The sequence below is a fragment of the Electrophorus electricus genome, chromosome 3, assembly GCF_013358815.1.
Source record: "Electrophorus electricus isolate fEleEle1 chromosome 3, fEleEle1.pri, whole genome shotgun sequence".
NCBI classification, from domain to species: domain Eukaryota; kingdom Metazoa; phylum Chordata; class Actinopteri; order Gymnotiformes; family Gymnotidae; genus Electrophorus; species Electrophorus electricus.
This window is the reverse complement of record NC_049537.1, coordinates 10966439-10987102: the sequence shown is the minus strand read 5'-3', so window position 1 is coordinate 10987102 and position 20664 is coordinate 10966439. Positions and strand designations below refer to the sequence as shown.

Below are 20664 nucleotides of genomic sequence, written 5' to 3'. Positions count from 1 at the left end.
CTTTATATAACATTTCTGGCAGGAAGTTTAAACCAGTGACTATTTATGTTACTGCATTTAAGTGTTTTTCCACTTTAGCACTGGATCTAGGAATTTTTGGCTGGGTTTGTTAAATAATAGGTACTTGAATTAAGATGACAGTCTGATACTCTGATGATTATATTCCACACAAGATGCATGTCTGCTATTCTGGTGATTATATTTCACACAAGGCATGTGTCTAAATCATGTCCAAAAATTTGACAGCCACACTGTCTGTCTAAACAGTTCTAAATAAAGATCTTAATATTTTTTCCATACATACAATCTTATTTTTTATACTACCACCAATTTAAACATTTTAATAAAAAAGTATAAATCTTACATCTTTGTCTCAGTAATGAAATGATTTACCTTTAGTTTCGTTTTTATGTAGTGCTAATAAAGAAGGATTTCACTTGTCTACTCACCTTATAGATGGAAGAAACTATAAATAATGAAACCAGGAACTGTGTTTTTCTACTATTGTTTTCCTTGTTCAGAAAGCTCTATTCATTGTCCACTCTGTAAAATGGAGTGCCTAACACTTGCCCTTACATCAAGCAGGTAAAAGGGAGTGCCTGCGTATGCTACTTCCTTATGGTCAGGTAGTCAAGGAAACAGGAACTGTCATACAGTATGCTTAGCCCCTGCATGTTTGCACTGCACTAGGTAGTCAAGGAAACAGGAACTGTCATACAGTATGCTTAGCCCCTGCATGTTTGCACTGCACTTGTGTAGCTGCTTGTTCCTCATCTGAGATCCAGAGCTCAGCATTTGTCCCATTGTCTTAGTACACATATAACACTTAAATAGATTTAATAGAATTAAATGGGTTTAATTTCATCATTATAAAACTGTACAGTTACTTAATTTGTAAATATTGCAAATTGTAAATAAAATACTCAGTACAAAAATACATACACTTTGTTGAGTTGAGCAATCAGTTGCTAACTAAGTGTTTGAGAGTTTCTTTACATTATTACATTTTTGCCTTTTTTGTGAAGTTTTTGTATAATAATTTGGTGTTTGGCTCCTTTTCCCAAAGGAAAATGCGTTAACTAGTTACAAAGATTTTTTCTGTGGCTTTTGCATCAGGGAAAAAGTTTGGAGTTCCAACAGATGAATATACAAACCAATATTTACTGTATTATGAATTTTAAAAAATAATAATTAAAAAAAGTCGTGCATCAGTGGAATCCTAGAGCTTGGTGATCTTATCTTGATCCTTCTCTTTTATATCCAGTTCCATATCACTAAAGTGTGGGTTGTCCAGTCCATAAGTATTGTCTGACTCTACCTTCTCAATCAAGTTTGAGTCAGGATTCTGTTCACAATAAATTTTGACAAGCACATTAGGTAAATTATCTTTGTAAAATCGAAGGGCATCCAGAGTACAGTACTGTTTCATATTTTAGTTATGTGGCATGTAAACACTGACTATATACATAGTCTGAGTTGATGAAAAAGTTATTGAGTTAAACAGATTCCTTTATGACAACCAATGTAGCTACAAATAAACTTGACAGGATGGTCTAAATCTACATATTATTTAGGTACTAATGATTTAGGTAATAATGTAATACTGTAACCAAATATATTTAAAGGATCTGTTATCAGAATTATGAAGCAAGTTCCAGATTCCAATTTTTATACTACGACAGAGAAACTTTACCTCAGTGTCTTTACTGCATCTAAAGCATATGAAGTCTCCCTTTTGGATAAACAGCTCTTGCCGTATCATCTCCTGTTTATTGCCCCCTAAGGAGAAACAACAGAACCTGCAAAGTTATTAAAACCTGAACCATCATCAGCCTCAGCTGTAAGAATTTACATACACCACTACTTTGTCAGTTTTAGTTAGCCGATATAGCCAATCTGTTGGCATACACACTTTGTGTTTGCAATCCTTTAGTCTTTTGTCAATAGCTTCTGAGCACAGGATTGCTATTAAAATAATTTTGGCAGATCACTCGTTTGTTGTTGTTACGTGTAGAAATCCCAATAACACCTTTGTGCCTGATAAACCTATACCAGCTCAAAATCGAGGTACAAGGAAGGTGTTTCTAATACAGTGGCTAGTTAATGCAAAAAGGAGTCTATCTCACCTGAGATGGTACTAATTATTAGCCCGATGGTCATGGTTGCCAGCATGCCCAGAGGACAGAAGTACAGGTAGGATAGAGAATACCAGGAGTTTGCAAGAACTGGTCTTACACTAGTGCATAGAGAAATTGACATTAACTTCTGCCAACTAGGGTACAGATCAGATATATTTCAGTACTGAAAAAGAAAGAAAAATGATTTAATTGCACAATTTCACTGGTGTTGAAATTCATTTAGCAGTTAACATCCAAAAAATAGGTCATTTTATCTTGCCTTGGGTCTGAGGTTGGTAGGACTGAGCTGGACCATGCTGGCAGTGCAGTAGTTATATTTATCTCATCAGCATCACATCCAGCTACACTGAGGGGCAGTGGTTTGGTCTTAGTGGGTAGAGGAGGGTACACCTGAGCACCAATGCCTACCCACAGTGTTATTATCAGTCCTGTGATCAAGCCAACCAGACCTCCCTGGAGAGAACACCCAAGAGAACATTTTTCTTCTGATAGGAGATTCATCAGAACAAAGGGATTATTTCAAGTTTTTTGGGGTTTTTTGCTGAACTGCTACTGCTTTTGTCTGTTAATTAAATTATGTGATTATGAATATAATTATTGTGTTGTCTTATTGTGTGATAGGAAGCATCTCTAAGTTGTACAACAGTTTTAACAAGAACATATAAGATTGAAACCTTACAGTGGAATTAGCGCAGCGGAAAAACATGCCCATTAGAAACAGGCCCAGGAGAGGTCCACTAATTATACCAAATATGGACAAAGCAGCCTGCAGGCAGAATAGATCAGATAAAACATACAGTATGTCACAGGCAGGTATGATTGCTTGTCAGTGCAAGGATCTTGGGTTCGTGTCCCTATCTGAGTTTCCATGTTTTCCCCATGTCTGTGGGTTTCCTCCAAGGTCTCTGGTTTCTTCCCACAGTTAGGTCAACTGGCTATCCTAAATAAATTGTGTGCATGTGTGTGTATAATCTTGTCCTGCTATAAGTGTATGTGAATGATTATGTGTCTGTTATGTGCCCAGTGGTGGATGGTGCTTTGTCCTGGGTGTTATCCTCTCTCCCCTCCCTGCACCCGATTCAGTCCTCCACCAGTGGGCTGAAGTTTCCAATTGAGAGCACAGTGCCGCTTTTGACCAGCATGTGACTGGATGTAAAAGCTGTGTGTGTTAATTGTAAAGCAACCTTAGGTTCCTTGAATAGCACTATATAAACAGAACTTCATTCATTCATTAAAATTAATAGCCTGCAGGAGGTGCTGTCTACCACTTAACTGAGAGACCCTGACGCAGGACCTATTTATGTCTGTGTAATTTACTGTTATGTGCAATATTAATTGTGGACACTAGATGGTCATGGTAACAAATATGTATTTGTTACATTCAGTAATGCAAGCACACTTGTAGGGAAAATGTTCTACCTGCAATATACCCCCCATTAGGGAAGCAATGGCTGCCATAGCAATGCACAATCCCCCAAAGAACACACCTACAACACACCATAAAAGAAATTAATAACACAAAATTTGAGAATTTTGTCACAAATTACTGAGTAAAGCTAGAATGGATAAAGTTAAATATGGGGGGTGGGGAGGCAGGAATAAAAGTGGCTCTGAGCTGTTAACAGAAGCTATAATCAAAACCATCCGACAGTGTCTCCCATCTATTTATTTTCAGCTTTTGCCACAGCTGGATAGCTACTAACTACAATCTTGGGAAGGACTGTGTTTGCACCTGAGTAGAGCCAAGTTTCTAGGAAGAGGTTATGAGAAGGATTCATTATTACTTGTAATGCATGTAGTTACACTGAAATGAGCTAAAAACCTTAAAAGGTGTATTTAAGTTAACGGAAAATGTGGATGAGGTTCCTCAGACTACAATAACCATGACCACTTTTATAGCAGAAATGCATACAATCATGGATCCAACTCATGGCAGTGTCCATTAAGTGCAACTGTCCATCAGCGGTTATTTGTAATTGGAATGTCACTGTTGAGTGTCATTAACTTCAATGATTCAAGAGCTGGTCTGCTCTTGATGTGTGGTTAAGATGACATACAGCTGTGAGTTAATAAACTGTGGTTGCACTGAAACTCACTCAGTCCCATGTTAATCCAGGATACCTGTTTCTCCATTAGGCTAGGCCACATAGGCTTCACAAAGTCCTCCACAGTGACTGCCACCAGAGCGTTAATGCTGGATGACACAGTACTGAGACATAACGATTAGCCAATTACTGACAAATCTACAGCAATTTGACATTTTTTAGAGTCATTAAATGAGTGATCATTATTCTTTAACTAAATATAGATTTTTTTTATCCCTCACCTCAATGTTCCACTGTATGCAGCTGCAACAAACAATCCAGGAACACCTGGATATTCTGCTAGAATGTCCATCACCAGGTATGGCAGCAGCTGGCATATAAAACACAAATAAGGGATAATTTAAAAGTAACCAATAGTTAAAATTAACCAAATTAAAATAATATTATCTGCATTTTTGTATAGCGAACTTTACCTGGTCTGAAGCACCAACATCTTTGTTAGTAAGAGGATCACAGTCTTTATAGATGGAGTACATGGTGAGGCCAGTGAACATGGCTAAGCTCACAGTGACCCATAATCCGACCATGTTCACATACAGAGACCTACATCAAGACACAGAAAAAGAACAATACATGAATTCAAGCATTACATTTTCTTATAGGTTTCAATGTTGGGATTGGGGAGGACTGAACTGGGCATAGATTGTTGCTCTGACTGTATACTTACATTTTAGCATGAGTCATAGTTCGACAGGAAATATAGCGTTGCACCTGTGATTGGTTAATGGCATACATTGATGTCCACATCACACTGCCACCAACAACAATAGTCCAAAAACTGTGCCGCCTCAAAGGATCTGGATCAAAACTGGAAATATATTTGCATAGTTAATTTATGTTAGTAGACCACCAGCTATCCACATAATTCATTAGACCAGACAATGCTCCATGGTCCAATTCTGATACTCACATGCGCATTCATGCTCTGTTCACATGGAGGTGTTTTCTGTGGTAGACAGGGTTCAGCATGGGCATTCTGATTATTGGGAGCTACTAACGACTGCTTACCAGGAACACCCCGCAATACCTGCCATTTTTGAGATGTTCTGGCCCAGTCATCTAGCCATATGGCCTTAGTCAGAGTCACTTATTTCCATACACTTGCCTATTATTCCTGCATCAACTGCAAGAAATGACTGTTCACTTGCTGTCTGTTGTATTCCATGCCTTGACAGGTGCCATTAGGTGCACAGTTGCAAGATAATCATTGTTATTTACTTCACCTGTCAGTGGTTTTAATATTGTGGCTGATTTTATATATATATATATATATGTATATATATATATATATATATATATATATATATATATATATATATATATATATATATATATATATATATATATATAAAATGTGTGTGTGACTAATGTGCAACATACCTGTACTTGCAATCAGTGACTTACCTAAAAGTGTCTAGGCGTCCACCTTTATAGTTGTCATCCCAGATTCTTCCAAAGCCTCCTTGGAGCACAGCCCCTTGAGTGATGACCGCCATAAAGCCAGAGAGCATAATCACCATCTGGAAAACATCTGTCCATATCACCGCTTTCAGACCTCCCTGTTAGGAAGAGCACACTGAGTTACACATGCCACCCTATGATCAGACAGATTTTACATTTTATTGCTTTGAGGTCTATTCCATTTCAGTCCATTCAATGAAACATATATTTACACAGAAATAAATAAGTATATAGTTGTATGGAGTTGATGTATGCTGAATAAAGCTGTATTTAGAGCATTTTCGGCTGGGCGCCCTCCGTGGTGGAAATAATTTTTAATATAAACATTTTTAATCAGTAGTACTCAATAACTAATTATTTTTAGTATACGTGTGTAATATATAAAATATATTAGGGGAATTAGCTTCAATAGGTTCATTTCCTCTCTCTCTTCGCCCAGTCAGAGAAGCAGCACAGCCATGGATGACACAAGATACTCATATAGTGACATAAACTTAGCCAATCAGCGTCCTCGAACCTAATGTCTAAACTAAATATAAGCGCGCTTAATTTATCGCCCCAAGTGGAGTAGGGACATGTGATTTTGCTGGCAGCGCTGTGTGGAATGCATAGGATCTCTTCTCCAAAATCCAATTGAGTGCGTTTGGTGTATAAACTAAATTTCTGAGTATCTTGCTAAGATGTCTAGCAAACTAACGCAAGTCAGGTTGTAACTATATTGTGTATTTTGCGGTTATTTTTCGTCTATAGTATCACTGAACTCGCTACGCTAGTGAAACTTAGTTAACTGTTAGCTAGCGTTAACTTGGTTTGTTATTTGTTTAACAGTTTGTGCTGCTAATTTAGCGGTTCTGGTTAGTTAAGATAGCCAGCGTTCGCTAACTGTTAGCTAGGTAGCTTTAGTAGCTTGCGAACATTTAGCTGGCTAGCTGTGTGTTTTACTGGAACTAAGCTAAAATGAACTGGCTTTATAGCTGCGAAGCTTAGGCATTTGTAATGTGTGAGTAGGCGCTTTCGTTTTGATACCTAATTTATAGCAATATGTAAGGCCACTGCACTTTTAAAATGTAAGCTTTCTATTTGTTTAAAATTGGGTCCTTTAGTTAACAAAATATTCAAATGTTTTTCAATGTGAACGTTAATAAAAACAGCCTCACCTCAAATTTTAAAAAGTACAAACTATAAAATTCTTGACTCCCAAGAGTTTTTAAAGTTGCTCTTACAAAAGTGTGGAAGCCACAAACGTAATCTACGCATCTTGCATAAAACAATCTCTAATAACAGTCTTCTTTGTGGCAAAAGACGTCATCCAGCAATATCTGGATCTCAAGAAATTCCTAATTTTAATAAGGGCTAATATTACTGTTTGTTTGAACATGTAACGACGCATATTGTACTTTCTGTCTGAGCACGTTAGAGCTGCAACTAATGATAATAGTCATTACCCTGTTCATTTTAATGCCGGTTAAACAATTACTGGCTATTCCACAGAGCACTAGTAGTTTGTTGTTGAAACGGACTGTGTCACCAACAGCCCCGCCTAGAACGTTTTTCGCCAGCTGCCACAGATTAAGAGGAAGATTAAACCAAATTAACGATCTGACCTTAAGCAATTTATTGGAAACGTTGTTACTAACCAGAGTGCAATAGACAATGCAGACAACCCCTGTGGCTACCAGCACACCCCAGAGGTCCAGACCGGTGACTGCAATTGAATCACCAGTGCAAGTCATAACCTCATTTGAATACTTGCATAACACTTTAATTTGCCATATATAACTATGTATTTCTCAATATGAGCTTCTGATGAGTTCTTAAGACACCGAGACAGTTATCTTTTTAGCAGTCAGTAGTGATAGAAAAACAAACTTGGCTGTGTAGCTATCATATATGCTGCAGATATTCTACAGTAGTTTACAAGGTGTTATTACTGCTACTACTACTATTTTAGCTGTTAAAATACTTTGTAGCTGTTTGTAATGATGTCAAATGAGCTAACAGAAACATTGTTTATGAGCTGACCTTAAATGAGTTTAAAGAAGTAGTTTTCCTGAGTGCTGAAAACTATCTGGGGGCCAAATACTTAAGTTCTTGGACTCAGACATCTGAACCCTACTCTATTTTTTTTTATTTTGAGAGATTTTTTGTCTAATGAGAGACATGGGAGTTGTACTGTGGAACAGGACTTACTTTGATTTAGTGCAAGAGCAGGGGCATAGATGACCATGCCTGTGTACAAAGCCTAATGGAAACAATGACTTCCATTAGATAATTAGTCATGAACCACTGTGGTCTATATTTATGAAAGCAGTACTTGTGCTAATTACTGTATATACTAGAATGTAAAACTGCAACTGAAGTCTTTTTCCACTTAGGCTTTTCCCATTTAGATATAATCAAAATTAGTTTTTAAGTATGTATGATTATTAATGAGGCAGGAAAGTATTTTCCAAGAGTGATGATATAAAAACCCAACTCACTGTCTGGACTATGTACATAGATGTTCCAATCACTCGAATAAGTTTATTGAAACGCATCTCCAAGTACTGCAAAACAAAATCATTTTGAAAATCATGGGTCAAATTACATGTGGTTACTGTCTGGCCTCAATGTCTCCAGTTCATATCATTCAACATGAATAAATTAAAATGAAAGCCTCTCTGATCTGTAAAGAAACCCATCATATAATATTATTCAATGAATGTACTACTTTCACACAATACCCTAAAATTCCTCTTATAACACTGAGAATCAACGGTAACGCACTACAGTTTACTTCAGCTTAGTGATTTATTTCCAAAAGTTTGACCCAAATGGAAGTATCTGTAGGCAAATCAACTGCCCTTGTGATCACCCAACCCATGCTGGTTGTCGCCTAGCTTCATTTCCCCCTGTGTGGGGCAGCTATTACCTCGTATGTGCTAGTGATGCCCAGACGGTAGAAAAGGGGTACGAAGATCTCCGCGCTGATGGTGGACATGATGGTGTAGGAAAAGGCGAAAAGCCAGAATGGAGTGCCGTAGATGTATGCCTCAGATGGAGTGCCTATCACAGTAATCCCTGACATGAAGCTGGCGGTGAGTGACATGGCGACTGGCACAGCTGTCATTTGCCTCCCACCCAGTAGAAACTCGGTACTGCTGCTCCCCTTACGTCCACGGATGGCCTGGAAGAGGCCAATGACGGCTGCTCCCAGGACCATGGCAGCAAACACCACATAGTCCCAGACAGAGAAGATAGCCACAGCACCTCCACCCACAGGCATAGCTCGTGAATGGTGAATAGCTACAAACTCAACACTAAAGCTTTCAAAATCCACTTTTCAGCTGTTGAATACAAACTCGGTTTCTCTCAGGTTATATATTAACCAGATGTGGTGTGCTTTCTTTGGTGTTTTGCTGTTAAGTGTTTTAGCACCCAAAAAGTTAATGGACATTTCAGTTTAAATCAAACAAAATCCATCCAATGGAGATGAAAGTCAAAGAAATCCTCATAGCATACTACTGATTACAAGTGGTATCCAGTAAATCTGGTCAACATCTCTATCGTATAAAGAGAAATTGCAGGTAAATGTATCTGTTGCAGTTCAATGTGCTAAAGAAATACTAGGGTCTATTGTCCTGCAAAGCAATTCAAGTTAATGATCGCTGAAAGGCAGCAGTTCTGTTTGACTGCAATGATCTCCACTGAAAAGATTTTATATCCAGGTTTGTGGGTTTGGCAGGATTGATGGTGGGACAAATATAATGTCTCAACAGTGTTCAAATAACAAAACATTCTGTTTAAGGAGGTGCCTAATATTTGTTCATGTTGCCTTTGCTGTGATGCTCAGTCAGCTCTTTCCAGCTCATGTGTGATAAGAGTGAGCACATCAAGATCACTCCTACAAGTCATTCACAAGAATATCTATGTAACTATAACACAAAGTTCAACCAACAGATAACAGAATAACTCTTATAAAAGATTCCCATAAACTTTTTTTCCACTATTGTACTTTCAAAGTATGATTAATTCTAGGAGAGTAGTTCATTATTTGCAGAAATGACACGCAACTACCCTAAAAGCTGACCAAATGACATACGGATACTCCAAAACACAGCTGACCAAATGATGTGAGTATTCATAAATATATACTGTATAACAATGTCCAGGCCATAACCTTGTTTGTTTGCAACTATTATAACATGTACACTGTTACAATAAACTGATATTTTCCTTAATATAATTTCTGCATGGGTACACAAATTCTTCTTTAGCCATTGATTACAGCTTCCATTTAAGAAAAGATGCTACTTCAGATGGCAGCCCTAGGGAGGTTATCAACCAGTCAACTACATGGACATGTCACATTCACTAAATACTAGCTTACTAGATACTTGCTTTAAAAAAACCTTCCTTCCCATACAGGTGTGCAGGGAACCCCTATACTGCTTTTATGCCCATATACTTCTCAGTAAGATGCTGTACATTGTTTTTCCCTTTTATAGATAAAAAGGGAACCTTTTAATTATGTTTTTTAAGACTATGTTACTTTATTTTCATTATTTCTATTCACATGCAACACCACCAATTGCAAAAGACAATTTTATTGTACTTGTACAATGACAATAAAGACATTCTGTTCTATATTGTATTCTATTCTTCTTTTAGATGGCTTTAAAGTCCTAAAATACTGCTCCTTAATCAGCCCTCAACTTGCTAAACAAATTAGAAACTTGATTGCTATGTTTATAAATGACCTTAATTCTCTCTATAGTATTTAGAATTTATGACTTTTTTAAAGAGTAGTAAACTCCCTCATGCTGCTTGGAAATGCATAGCTAATAACTCACCAACTAACTGTCTGTGTTAGGTTTCCTATAAGTTTTCCTAGAATTAGAAGGTAAGTGCAATTCATTAACATTGTGCTGAAATTTCTGACTACTTTAAGTAAATCAGAAACATTTGAAAGTATTCCATGTAGTTAAAACCTGACAGAAACAAGATAGGAACAAATAATTATTAACATTATGTAAACTGTTTGTTATGCCCCTGACTGCTCATTTTTTGCTATACACCTTTAGCTTTGGGTTCTTTTATTCCATACTCCACCTGGCTGAGTTATTCAAATTACTCAGTGTTGCTGTTATGGCCATGCTGCCTAGACAGGAGTCATAACACTGATGTGTTATGGTTGCTGGTTGAAGCCCCACCACTGCCAGGTTTCCACTGTTTGGCCCCTGAGCAAGAGAGAGAGAGAGAGAGAGAGAGAGAGAGAGAGAGAGAGAGAGAGAGAGAGAGAGAGAGAGAGAGAGAGAGAGATATATATATATATAGAGAGAGATATATATATAGATATATATATATATATATATAGAGAGAAGTAGGCTATGAAAATTCTGTGGATATCAGTTAAACATTTCTTCTTAGTCAATACAAAATATGTTATATGTAAATATATGGCAATAACTAGAAAGATCTGCTTACTGCAGTACCACTTTTCATTATCGCTCTGATCAGTATTGCTTTGAAGGTTTGTATTTCATGTTGATTGACAGATATGTTTCAGGCTGATTGACAGATACATTTGCTCTGCTGGGTGTGTCAAATTTGTGTCTTCTGAGGTCTTTGAATAGAGTTTGGATTTGGAATGTGTACAGTTGCACTTGTTCAAACATTCATAAAATAACAACGCCACAGATCATACATATAATACATTAGCATGAATGAGAGGTTAATCATTTACACTCTAAAAACATCTTTCTTAACAGTAGTGATGTGGTATCCAGGATGCAAAGTAAAGTTTTACAACATTACAGCCAAAAAAGGACCTTTTGAGCACTCAAGGTATAAATCACTGATGCTATTGTGTAAGATATTCAACCACATGCTGCAAGAGCAATGTCCTCCTTCAGTTGCAGTATAATCTGTAAACTAACAGAATATTATGGCTGAAGGATATGGCATCTCTATTAGGTATGATATTGCAAAATGGTTATAACTGTTGACCCATTTAATGTTTCTTGAATAAGCAAAAGAATAAAAAGGTTTCATGTCAATATATACTGTATATATACTCTATACTCAATATATATACTCATATACTCTATCAATAGCCAATCTAGCCAGCCTATTTTATTTATTGTGTGACTGCCTTGTTTCTGTAATGTGACGAATCAATAGACACTAATAACCATCTTGAATAATTTTATTTCCTAAAAAAAAAGAAAGAAAAAAAACTGCATCATGACCTTCTGCAGTGCTGTCTTACGTAAAAGCATAACCAGGACAACAACTGATCATGGTATTGGTACTGATCTGGTCACTCATGAATATGAACACAGGAAGTTCCCGCAGGCCCTTTGGCATGACCTAGTGGTGTGTGCACTGAGGGCACAGAGACTGGGTTCAGAGGCAGTAGTTTTATTAATATCCTGCTAGAGATAGGAGATAAGGAGAACGTGGGATTAGGTGGAATTAGAGTGACCGTATAAGAACAGAACCCTGTCAGCATCAGTAAGCATCTGGCTGCGCAAGTCAACCAGGTAAGGCAAAGAGCTTCTGATTTTGTCTAACATGGAACACAAAACTTTGACAAAAAGAAATGCAGCTTTAAAAGGCTAAAGAACACAACGTAGTACTGCATGCAAGTAAAGAACAAAAGACCTTGTAATAGTTTGCAGGGGTAATCATAAACCTGTTTGAAGCATATATTTAAGTTACACTGTGCCGAGTTCTAAACTTGAACAATAACCACTATTTCACTGCAGGATTACCCAATCTCCAGGGTTGATAGACTGCTAGAGGTGTGATGCCTGGTCTGGTGTTAGTGACTAGTATACTAGGCCTTCTCGTAAAGATGGCCATGCCTATGTGCATCCCAACAGCATACACTCTGTACATAGAGAAGCCAGAGTGTGACTACTGTGTGGCTGTGAACACCACCATCTGTATGGGCTTCTGTTTTTCCAGGGTAAGGAATCTGCTTATTACAAACAGAAAGAGAGAAAACCTGCAGAGCAAAAATAACTTATCAGTATACACGCACAAGGTTGCATATAATCCTCTAGAAAAAAAAACAGGCCAAGAATGTTCCTAAAACAGCGATAAGATTATCCGAAACTTCTGCAAGAAACTGATATCACCGATATGACATCTCCAAAAAAAAAAAAGAAATTATTTGAACAGCGGTTAGTGGTGTGGAAGAAACCGTTTTTACTTGATTCCTTGGTAACACACGCTTTTATCTTATTTTTTTTAAACCTGTTCCGTATACCGCAGGACAGTAATATAAAGGAGCTGGTTGGGCCACGCTTCCTGATCCAGAGAAGCTGCACCTATGAGGAGGTGGAGTACCGCACCGCTGTTCTCCCTGCCTGCGCGCCGCACGCAGATCCTCACTTCACCTACCCCGTTGCTGGCCGCTGCCACTGCAGCACGTGTAACACGCGCAGTGACGAGTGTGTCCACAAAGCCGGCCATGCAGCAGCCAAATGCTCTAAGCCGGTACGACATTTGTACGCCGACCCTGCGGCGAGTGACCACACCCAGCTGTTTGAGTAATACTTTTTGAGTGACACTGTTATTGCAGTAAATTTCTCATTTGGGCGTCAGCCTGCACCCCGGAAGCCTAAATCTGTGTGTGTGTGGGGGGGTGTGCCAGATCTGTGCATGTAATAAAAAGAGATGTAATAAAAGCATTCTTGTATGTAGTCAACGGTGCTTTTATTGGGCAGCTACTGGTCTTTTATGGGAAATGGTACTCCATAATCATTATGGCATAATGGGCTTTTATCGTCAAACTGCTTGCCCTGATGACCTTGATAACTGTCGACTAAGGGGCCAGAAGCTAGTGCAAAGCATGAGTGAGCTTTTATCAGTTTGCTCTGTTTTGTATGTACTGCTTTTTACTGCATAGCGGTAGAACACACAGAAAGACCCTGTGTACAACTGGGTTTAGATTAACACAAACTGGATAAAATGCTGCAGATAGTACATACTAATTTAAATGAATTACACACCATGAGAAGCACTCCTCCAAATTACAAGAAAATTACAAGTGGTCATAGCGTGAGCAGTGTCACAGAGTTATGGATTTATTACTATTATACCATGAAATAATATTTTCTACTCACATAATGGAGGGATTCATATATTTATATGTGTTATTTATTTTTAGTTAATATTATCCTAGTGATAATTATCCTGTGTGATGTTTTTAATAAGTACTTTAACATGACTAAAGAGCATCACCAAGGCAAGGGGTGCAGTTGTGTGTATTTCCATGATCACCCAGTAGATACATTATAACAAAGGAACAGCTGTGGTTTATTTGTGTACTACCAGCTCAGTGAAAGTTCTGTAGGAAAAGACTCTCACAGTGTTACTGAAAGTTATTTATTTATTTGTGTGTTTTTGTGTGTGTTTGTGGGTTTGTTTGTTTTGTTTTGTTTTTTTGTTTGTGTGTGTGTGTGTGTGTGTGTGTGTGTGTGTGTGTGTGTGTGTGTGTTTTCTAAATCCACAGACCAATTTACAAAAGGTGTTGTACCTTTTCAGGCTAGATTTACACTGGAATTTAGCAGAAATGCTTACCTAGAGTTACTTACAAAAGTGATTAGTTGTCTACTCAGTATCATTAGGTAGCGCAAAAATGTTAGTGTTGAAAAATATCTTTAATAACCCAAGATACTGCCAGAAACAAAAGTCAGTTCTGCATAGATATAACACACTCTAATCCAATTCTATAAAATATGAGACAACTGCGAGACAGTAACCTATTTGTTACATTACTATCCGCTCATACTAATGTTAAAAAAACAAAAATTCGATCACTGTAAAATTCCAGCATTAACATTATGGCATTATAAATATAATGCAGCCTAATTAATAAATGTTTCTACAGTTTCACTGTCTTTCTACTACCTAAATTCTGCATTTTGTCAATTAGTAAATTAGTAAGGCATTTCTATCATTTCTTTCTGAATTCTCCAGAGACAGATTAGTTCAGTCATGGTTGTTCCTGAAGCTTCCTCTCTTCTAACGGAAGTCATACATCATAGTTAGGATTCATGAAAGAATTATTTTCATAACGTTTACGTTACGTTACGTTTAAAGAAAGAGATTGTTTAGAGATTAAAAGCAATTATTTAAAACTTCATATTAATGCAAATTGGGTATATCACACTTTTAATCTGCAAAATAAAGGCATGATTTGTAAAAGTAAAAATGTTAAAAGCGTAGATTACTAGTGCCTGAGTCATTTTACCCCAGTACTCACACAGGAAAAGACTCTATGACTCTATGATAGGAATCAGCGAATGAACTATGGACATGTAAATGTAAAAGTTTGATTGGTAGAATAACTCTCCACCCTCTTTCAACCTTTAATCGCCCCTTTTTCTCTTCGGAATTTTCCATTCAGCTATTCAAAGGCCACGTTCGGACGGAAGGAGAATAGTGAGTTTCGGCATCTAATCTCTACATTGCTACAATTAGATTTGGGTTGTAAGGGTAAGTGCGAAAAGAAATATACAAATATATATTTTATGCTTTCATTTTCCCCCCCAAATGCTGAAGGTTAGTCATTTTTGTTTTTAATTTAGCAATTTAGGTTAACTTACTAACTGACAGTCAGCTCGATTAGCCGTCACCGAGCTAGTTAGGTTAGCTAACACTATCTTACCTAGGTTAGGTTAGCTGTTAAGTTTTAGCGGGAGGCGATTAACTCGTATAACCTTTAGCTAAATGGAATATTTGGTTGCACATTCAGCCTCTGCTATTAGACTGTTAATCAAACCAACGTTTTGTTCTCGTTAACCTAGCCAGCTAGCTTCCTGGTCCTTGGAATAAAGCTAGCTAGAGATACACTAGGTTAGCCAGCTAGCTAGCTAGCTATCGTAAACTATATTATCTCTCTGACCTCAGTAACGCTCGCTAACCAGTTAAGACAAATACGTAGTTAATCTACCTAACCTAGTGTATCGCCGAAATGTTAGCTAAGCATGTTGGCCGCAGTGGGAACCTTTAGGTAGCGAACTGGCTAGCTCTAGCTACGTCAACTAGCTGCCAGACATTGACCAGCAAGTGCGTATTGGCTTGCTAAGCGGCTCTGTAAGTGTTAATACATACGTGCGCATGAATGGCCAAATAAGGCTACAGAGAATGGGCTGTCTATTGTGTCACTAAACTACACCTTAGCTGTGTGGGATGAGTTTACTGTCTCTAAAGTGTACTGTTGGGTAGCTACTATAGGTTAACCATATAGACTTATTGTTGTATCGTTCTCGTTTTGGTTTGCTCCAGATCACCGTGCAACTTCTGAAATCGTCTCACCTCTATCTTGAGAAAAGATCTAAAGTATTTCTCGTCGCTTATCTGCTTTCCTCAGCTTTCTGATATTACACAATGTCTCAACAACAGATCAGGTTTGTACTTAAAATTCTCACTTGTTTTTTCCCCTCGGTTTGCTGCTGCTGATTATTGAATTTCCGTCTCAGTAACCGGCGAGTAGCTCATACAAGCTTTGATAATGCGATTACTGTTCTAATGATTTTTGGTTAAAAAACACTTGATCTCATTTTTTTTAAAATGAAGATAATAATAATAATAATAATAATAATAATAATAATAATACTTTTGAAAAATTTGTACCATGCTCTTAAAATACTGCTTAATCTGTTTGCCTTTATCTGTCTTGTCACTCAGCCTTCCAGCCAAGCTAATCAATGGTGGCATTGCTGGCATTGTTGGGGTTACTTGTGTATTCCCCATTGACCTGGCCAAGACCCGTCTTCAGAATCAGAGAAAAGGTCAACAGGTCTACAAGAACCTGTAAGCAGTCCCCCAAATCTATCCATAGTTTCCACTTCTTAAACATTTAGTTATAGATATGTGACAAGTACAACATTCGAATAATGTACGAGTTGGCATTAGAAATGCTCTTACATGCTGGTGACAGTTGATGTTAACATGTGCTGCCTTGAGTGCAGTCTCGAACATCAATGGCTAATGCCATTTAATTTTGTCATTCAGACAAGCAATTTTTGCCTTTGCTGTGTGATTGTTGAATGTGTGTAAGCAAAGTCCACTTTAATGCTAAGAAGAGAGTTTAGGATGTCTTCTAGGACAACACATGGATGGTCAGCCATTTGTTGGTGTGTAAGAGGAAAGACTAAATTAACCTTCTTTTTCTCTGGGTTTTTTTAGGCTGGATTGTCTTGTCAAAACAGTACAATCAGAGGGGTATTTTGGCATGTACAGAGGTAAAATTCACTCTAAATTGAAGATTATTTTTTTGTTTGTTTTTGTCCCCCCCACAGTATTTTATTTGCTATATAGAGTTCATTAGTGCTATAGTAGAGCATGTTTTTTTTCCTTTAAAAAGGTACACTAAAATTCACTTGGCCGTGGTTCAAAAATAGCTAGAATTGGCTAGCTGGTTTTATACCAAGGTAAACCCCAGACACAATGAATGGTGGTTAATAACAGTGGAACTGTGCAGCTTATGTTGAACATTTATCTGCAAGTTAATTACACTGAAATACAAGCTGCACTTAAAATACATTTTCCTCATCTACAGACAAGACAGTACTATAGGGAAAATTTTTAATTTAAAAAAAAAATTATACTTAGATGATTGGATGAGCTGAAGTTCAAATTTAGTTTGCAGAAAATCAGTACTGTGTAACTTTCTTTGAGGAAATTGGAGCCCATGTTTGTACTGGGTCTCCACTTCTATGAGGAATGCTGTGTTTGCATCTGTTTTTTTCATGTTACAGACGTGGCTCCCCGCTGGGATAGTGAAGGCTAGCCGATTAAGGCGCAGCCACGCTGGAGGCAAATCGTTTTTCATGGTTCTTACTACTCTGCTCCATTATAATTAGGCACCAAGTGTACTTATTTGTTGTATTTATTTTTAAAAAAAAGTTTTTTTTGCTTTTTCTTCATATCCACAATTTTCATTTTTTTACTGTTTCTTTATGCTGTCCTCTCTTTCTACTAACTTCCTTGGCCATGTCCTGTAGAACTTGTCTAACTGATTTCTGACTTTGCTGTTTACTTTCATTTTCTACCTGTCCCTACTTGAGTTCTGTCTGTACATGAGTTTTCTGCATCTGCCACTGTGCCTTGCTCTTTAAGCCAGTGGAATCTTGAACTAGACATGGTCAGTGTATTCTGTCTGCACTGATTTATACCTGTTTACTTGATTTCTAACGTCACTTATTTATTAATTATTTTATCAGTCTAGTTAATTCTGCTTCTTGATTCTCAGCTTTGTCATAATGCCAGATCCCCCTCCATGATCATTACTCAATATTTATACAGGTGTTGCTCATATTATCCTAGTGACAATTTACTTAATTATGAATAATGTTTTTGTTCCATTTTTAAGCCTGATACTGAGTTGTATTTGGGTTAGATTTTGGTGGGGAATTGATATTCTGTGTTGTGAGCAGTGTGGGTGAAGATGTATTGCTGCTTTTGGACTAAGGCTCCATGTTTTTGTCTTTTAGGTGCTGCAGTCAATCTTACACTCGTGACACCTGAAAAGGCCATCAAGCTGGCAGCCAACGACTACTTCCGACATCACCTCTCTAAAGATGGGTGCGTCACCCTATTGCAAATTCTTCAAGCAGTGTTTTGTACATAAAGTCCTGCAGAGAGATGGCCTACAACTGGTAACCTGTCCCTTTTTTATGTTACAGGAAGGGGTTGACTGTATTTAAAGAAATGGTGGCAGGATGTGCTGCAGGCATGTGCCAGGTCATCATTACTACTCCCATGGAGATGCTAAAAATTCAGCTACAGGATGCTGGAAGATTAGGTAACTAGAATCTTTGTCCATTTAATACAGGATTACTAGTATACTACTACATTATTCTCAACACGGCTGTCCTTTGGACCTATACTTAATACATTCTACACACCATATAGTAATATTTTGTATGCATGACAAAAGTGTTTACAGTTTAACTTCCTTGTGCTTCTTGTAGCTGCCCAGCAGAGAATCCCTGGTATCCGGGCCTCAGGTAAACTGGCTCCAACTGCCGCAGTGCTAAGCCGGTCCTATAACACCGGGCCAAGCTCACCTGCAAGAGCCATCTCTGCAACGCAGATTGCCAGAGAGTTGTTGCATGCTCAGGGCATCCAGGGTCTCTACAAGGGCCTAGGTGCTACAATCATGAGGTGAGCACATGTTCACACTGTATGAAATAAGGGAACAAAGATGTGTTTACTTTGGTCACCACAAGCTATTCCTCGGTACATGGACATTTGTGTTCAGTTTTTGTTGAACTGAATGAGATGCCTGTCTTTTCAGAGATGTGCCCTTCTCCATTGTCTACTTCCCTCTTTTTGCTAACCTGAACCGATTGGGTAAGCACTCAGAAGACGACATGGTGCCGTTTTATTGGTCCTTCATTTCTGGCTGTGTTGCTGGCTCTACCGCTGCTGTTGCGGTTAACCCATGTGATGGTTAGTAAGTGCTAAGGGCTCCCCACCCCCACAACATTTAAAAAAAAGCTGGTTTATCCTTTTGCGCGGGCTCATCATTTCCTGTTCTTCTTAAAGTGGTGAAAACCCGGCTGCAATCCCTTAGCAAAGGCAGCAATGAGGAGACTTACACTGGTGTTCTCGACTGTGTGAGGTAATTACTGGTACCACTGAAGGCTTTTAACATGTGCACTTTTAATCCTTTTAATCTTAATCTCAATCAGCAGCACATATTGGGTTGGTAATCTGTGTCTTACCCTTGCTCTGTTTTTCTCTTTTGCAGTAAGATAATGAAGCGGGAAGGGCCATCTGCTTTCCTCAAAGGGGCAGGCTGCAGGGCTCTTGTCATTGCACCTCTTTTTGGCATCGCCCAAGTCATGTACTTTATTGGTGTTGGAGAATTCATTTTAGGCCAGAGCCCCTTTAAACTCTACAATCCTTGAGAAGTCCTCAGGACTGCCTCCAGTCTACTTGATTTTAAACTGAAAACATTTAGGAGATAAACACCAAATATACTTAAGTATACAAATTGTAGAGAGCTTGATGGCTGACATCAACTTCCTGTTCCATCTTCTGGCCTTACTACACTTCCTGTCTGGTTAACTGCCTTATTTGATAGGCTATGGCTAAGATTTTTGCACTTGTTGGTAAGGGCTTTTTTTACCAGAGATTGGTGCTCTACATCCTTCCAGGAGGATCCATAAACATATTCCCCTCAATGAGGAAGAATGGCGTCATATGGACACTATTTAACATGATTGCAAACATTTATATATGTATTATTTTTCTGTAATGTGTTTTGTATCTGTTTTGATGTTAGATGTTTGACCCCATATGCATTACTTCGTAAGTAATTAATGTAATGAGGGCTTACAGTCATGACCCCCCCCCCCCCAAATGAACTGTGATTTATTTTACATGGTAGCTAAGGTTTGAAATATTTTTCATTCCAACCAATTTTCTGAAGCAACGCAGCACCAATGGTTGCACCGTGGATACTGAGCAGACTAAAAAATTTGTTTTTAATGCATGTCATGAAAAATGTCTGTTACACACTTGAAACATTATTCTTCTGGATTTTATGGACCAGCAATTATTTTGCTCTTAATCAGCTGAAAGTACCATATGCTTCACTACAGTGAACAGGTTCGGGTACAAGGGTTAGGGAAAAAAAAAAATCATATTCATCATGTGTACAGAAACAACTTAAAACCGTTTTTCTTTTTTAACAATAGGGTACCCCATTCTCTTGTATCTATTTTTGGTGAGTCTTTAAAAATAAACTTAAGGTGCCTTTCCTATTTTTAAAGCTGTAACTGCCTGTTCTCAAATTATTTAGTAACAATGGAACATAAGTACATTTATCAAGGAATAATTCAGATGTGTTAGTGATGCTGTTACTTTAAAATTACTGACATTACTACCTAGTAAAGAGGCAGGTAGATATATTGTCTAAGAAGCATCCTCTAGGTTATAAACAGTTGTTTTTG

At 37.9% G+C, this 20664-nt stretch overlaps 3 protein-coding genes across 4 annotated transcripts; 2 read left to right on the top strand and 1 right to left on the bottom strand.

The window, feature by feature from the left end:
- Nucleotides 1–855: 855 nt before the first annotated feature.
- On the bottom strand, nt 856–9332 carry slc5a8l (solute carrier family 5 member 8, like). The gene is made up of 15 exons (XM_027019210.2): nt 8616–9332; nt 8185–8250; nt 7895–7946; nt 7342–7409; nt 5648–5802; nt 4911–5051; nt 4657–4786; nt 4465–4553; nt 4235–4347; nt 3558–3625; nt 2818–2904; nt 2398–2591; nt 2127–2236; nt 1694–1779; nt 856–1345 (listed from the first exon to the last, which is right to left on the bottom strand). Exons 1-15 carry the CDS (start codon nt 8967–8969, stop codon nt 1220–1222), a joined length of 1839 nt encoding a protein of 612 aa, XP_026875011.2. The 5' UTR covers nt 8970–9332; the 3' UTR covers nt 856–1219.
- A 2827-nt stretch (nt 9333–12159) lies between these two features.
- tshba (thyroid stimulating hormone subunit beta a) lies at nt 12160–13395 on the top strand. The gene is made up of 3 exons (XM_027019208.2): nt 12160–12228; nt 12454–12656; nt 12965–13395. The coding sequence occupies exons 2-3, from the start codon at nt 12495–12497 to the stop codon at nt 13244–13246; spliced, it is 444 nt and encodes a 147-aa protein (XP_026875009.1). The 5' UTR covers nt 12160–12228; nt 12454–12494; the 3' UTR covers nt 13247–13395.
- Nucleotides 13396–15086: 1691 nt separating this feature from the next.
- slc25a55a (solute carrier family 25 member 55a) lies at nt 15087–20487 on the top strand. 2 transcript variants are annotated; one of them, XM_035524212.1, is made up of 11 exons: nt 15087–15193; nt 15986–16107; nt 16388–16513; nt 16889–16944; nt 17461–17518; nt 18196–18286; nt 18388–18506; nt 18676–18868; nt 19002–19156; nt 19253–19328; nt 19458–20487. In XM_035524212.1, exons 3-11 carry the CDS (start codon nt 16408–16410, stop codon nt 19615–19617), a joined length of 1014 nt encoding a protein of 337 aa, XP_035380105.1. In that variant the 5' UTR covers nt 15087–15193; nt 15986–16107; nt 16388–16407; the 3' UTR covers nt 19618–20487. The 2 variants fall into 2 exon arrangements, with proteins under 2 accessions (XP_035380105.1, XP_026874992.2); XM_027019191.2 differs by lacking the exon at nt 17461–17518.
- The last annotated feature ends 177 nt before the right edge of the window (nt 20488–20664 follow it).

Coding starts and splice junctions, on each gene's coding strand:
- slc5a8l (XM_027019210.2), bottom strand. CDS start 8,969: ATGCCTGTGGGTGGAGGTGCTGTGGCTATCTTCTCTGTCTGGGACTAT. Junction 5,803..7,341: donor GCATTGTCTATTGCACTCTG/GTTAGTAACAAC, acceptor TCTTCCTAACAG/GGAGGTCTGAAAGCGGTGAT. Junction 1,346..1,693: donor GATGCAGTAAAGACACTGAG/GTAAAGTTTCTC, acceptor TATTGTGAACAG/AATCCTGACTCAAACTTGAT.
- tshba (XM_027019208.2), top strand. CDS start 12,495: ATGCCTGGTCTGGTGTTAGTGACTAGTATACTAGGCCTTCTCGTAAAG. Junction 12,657..12,964: donor TGGGCTTCTGTTTTTCCAGG/GTAAGGAATCTG, acceptor CGTATACCGCAG/GACAGTAATATAAAGGAGCT.
- slc25a55a (XM_035524212.1), top strand. CDS start 16,408: ATGGTGGCATTGCTGGCATTGTTGGGGTTACTTGTGTATTCCCCATTG. Junction 18,287..18,387: donor CATCACCTCTCTAAAGATGG/GTGCGTCACCCT, acceptor TTTATGTTACAG/GAAGGGGTTGACTGTATTTA. Junction 19,329..19,457: donor GGTGTTCTCGACTGTGTGAG/GTAATTACTGGT, acceptor TCTCTTTTGCAG/TAAGATAATGAAGCGGGAAG.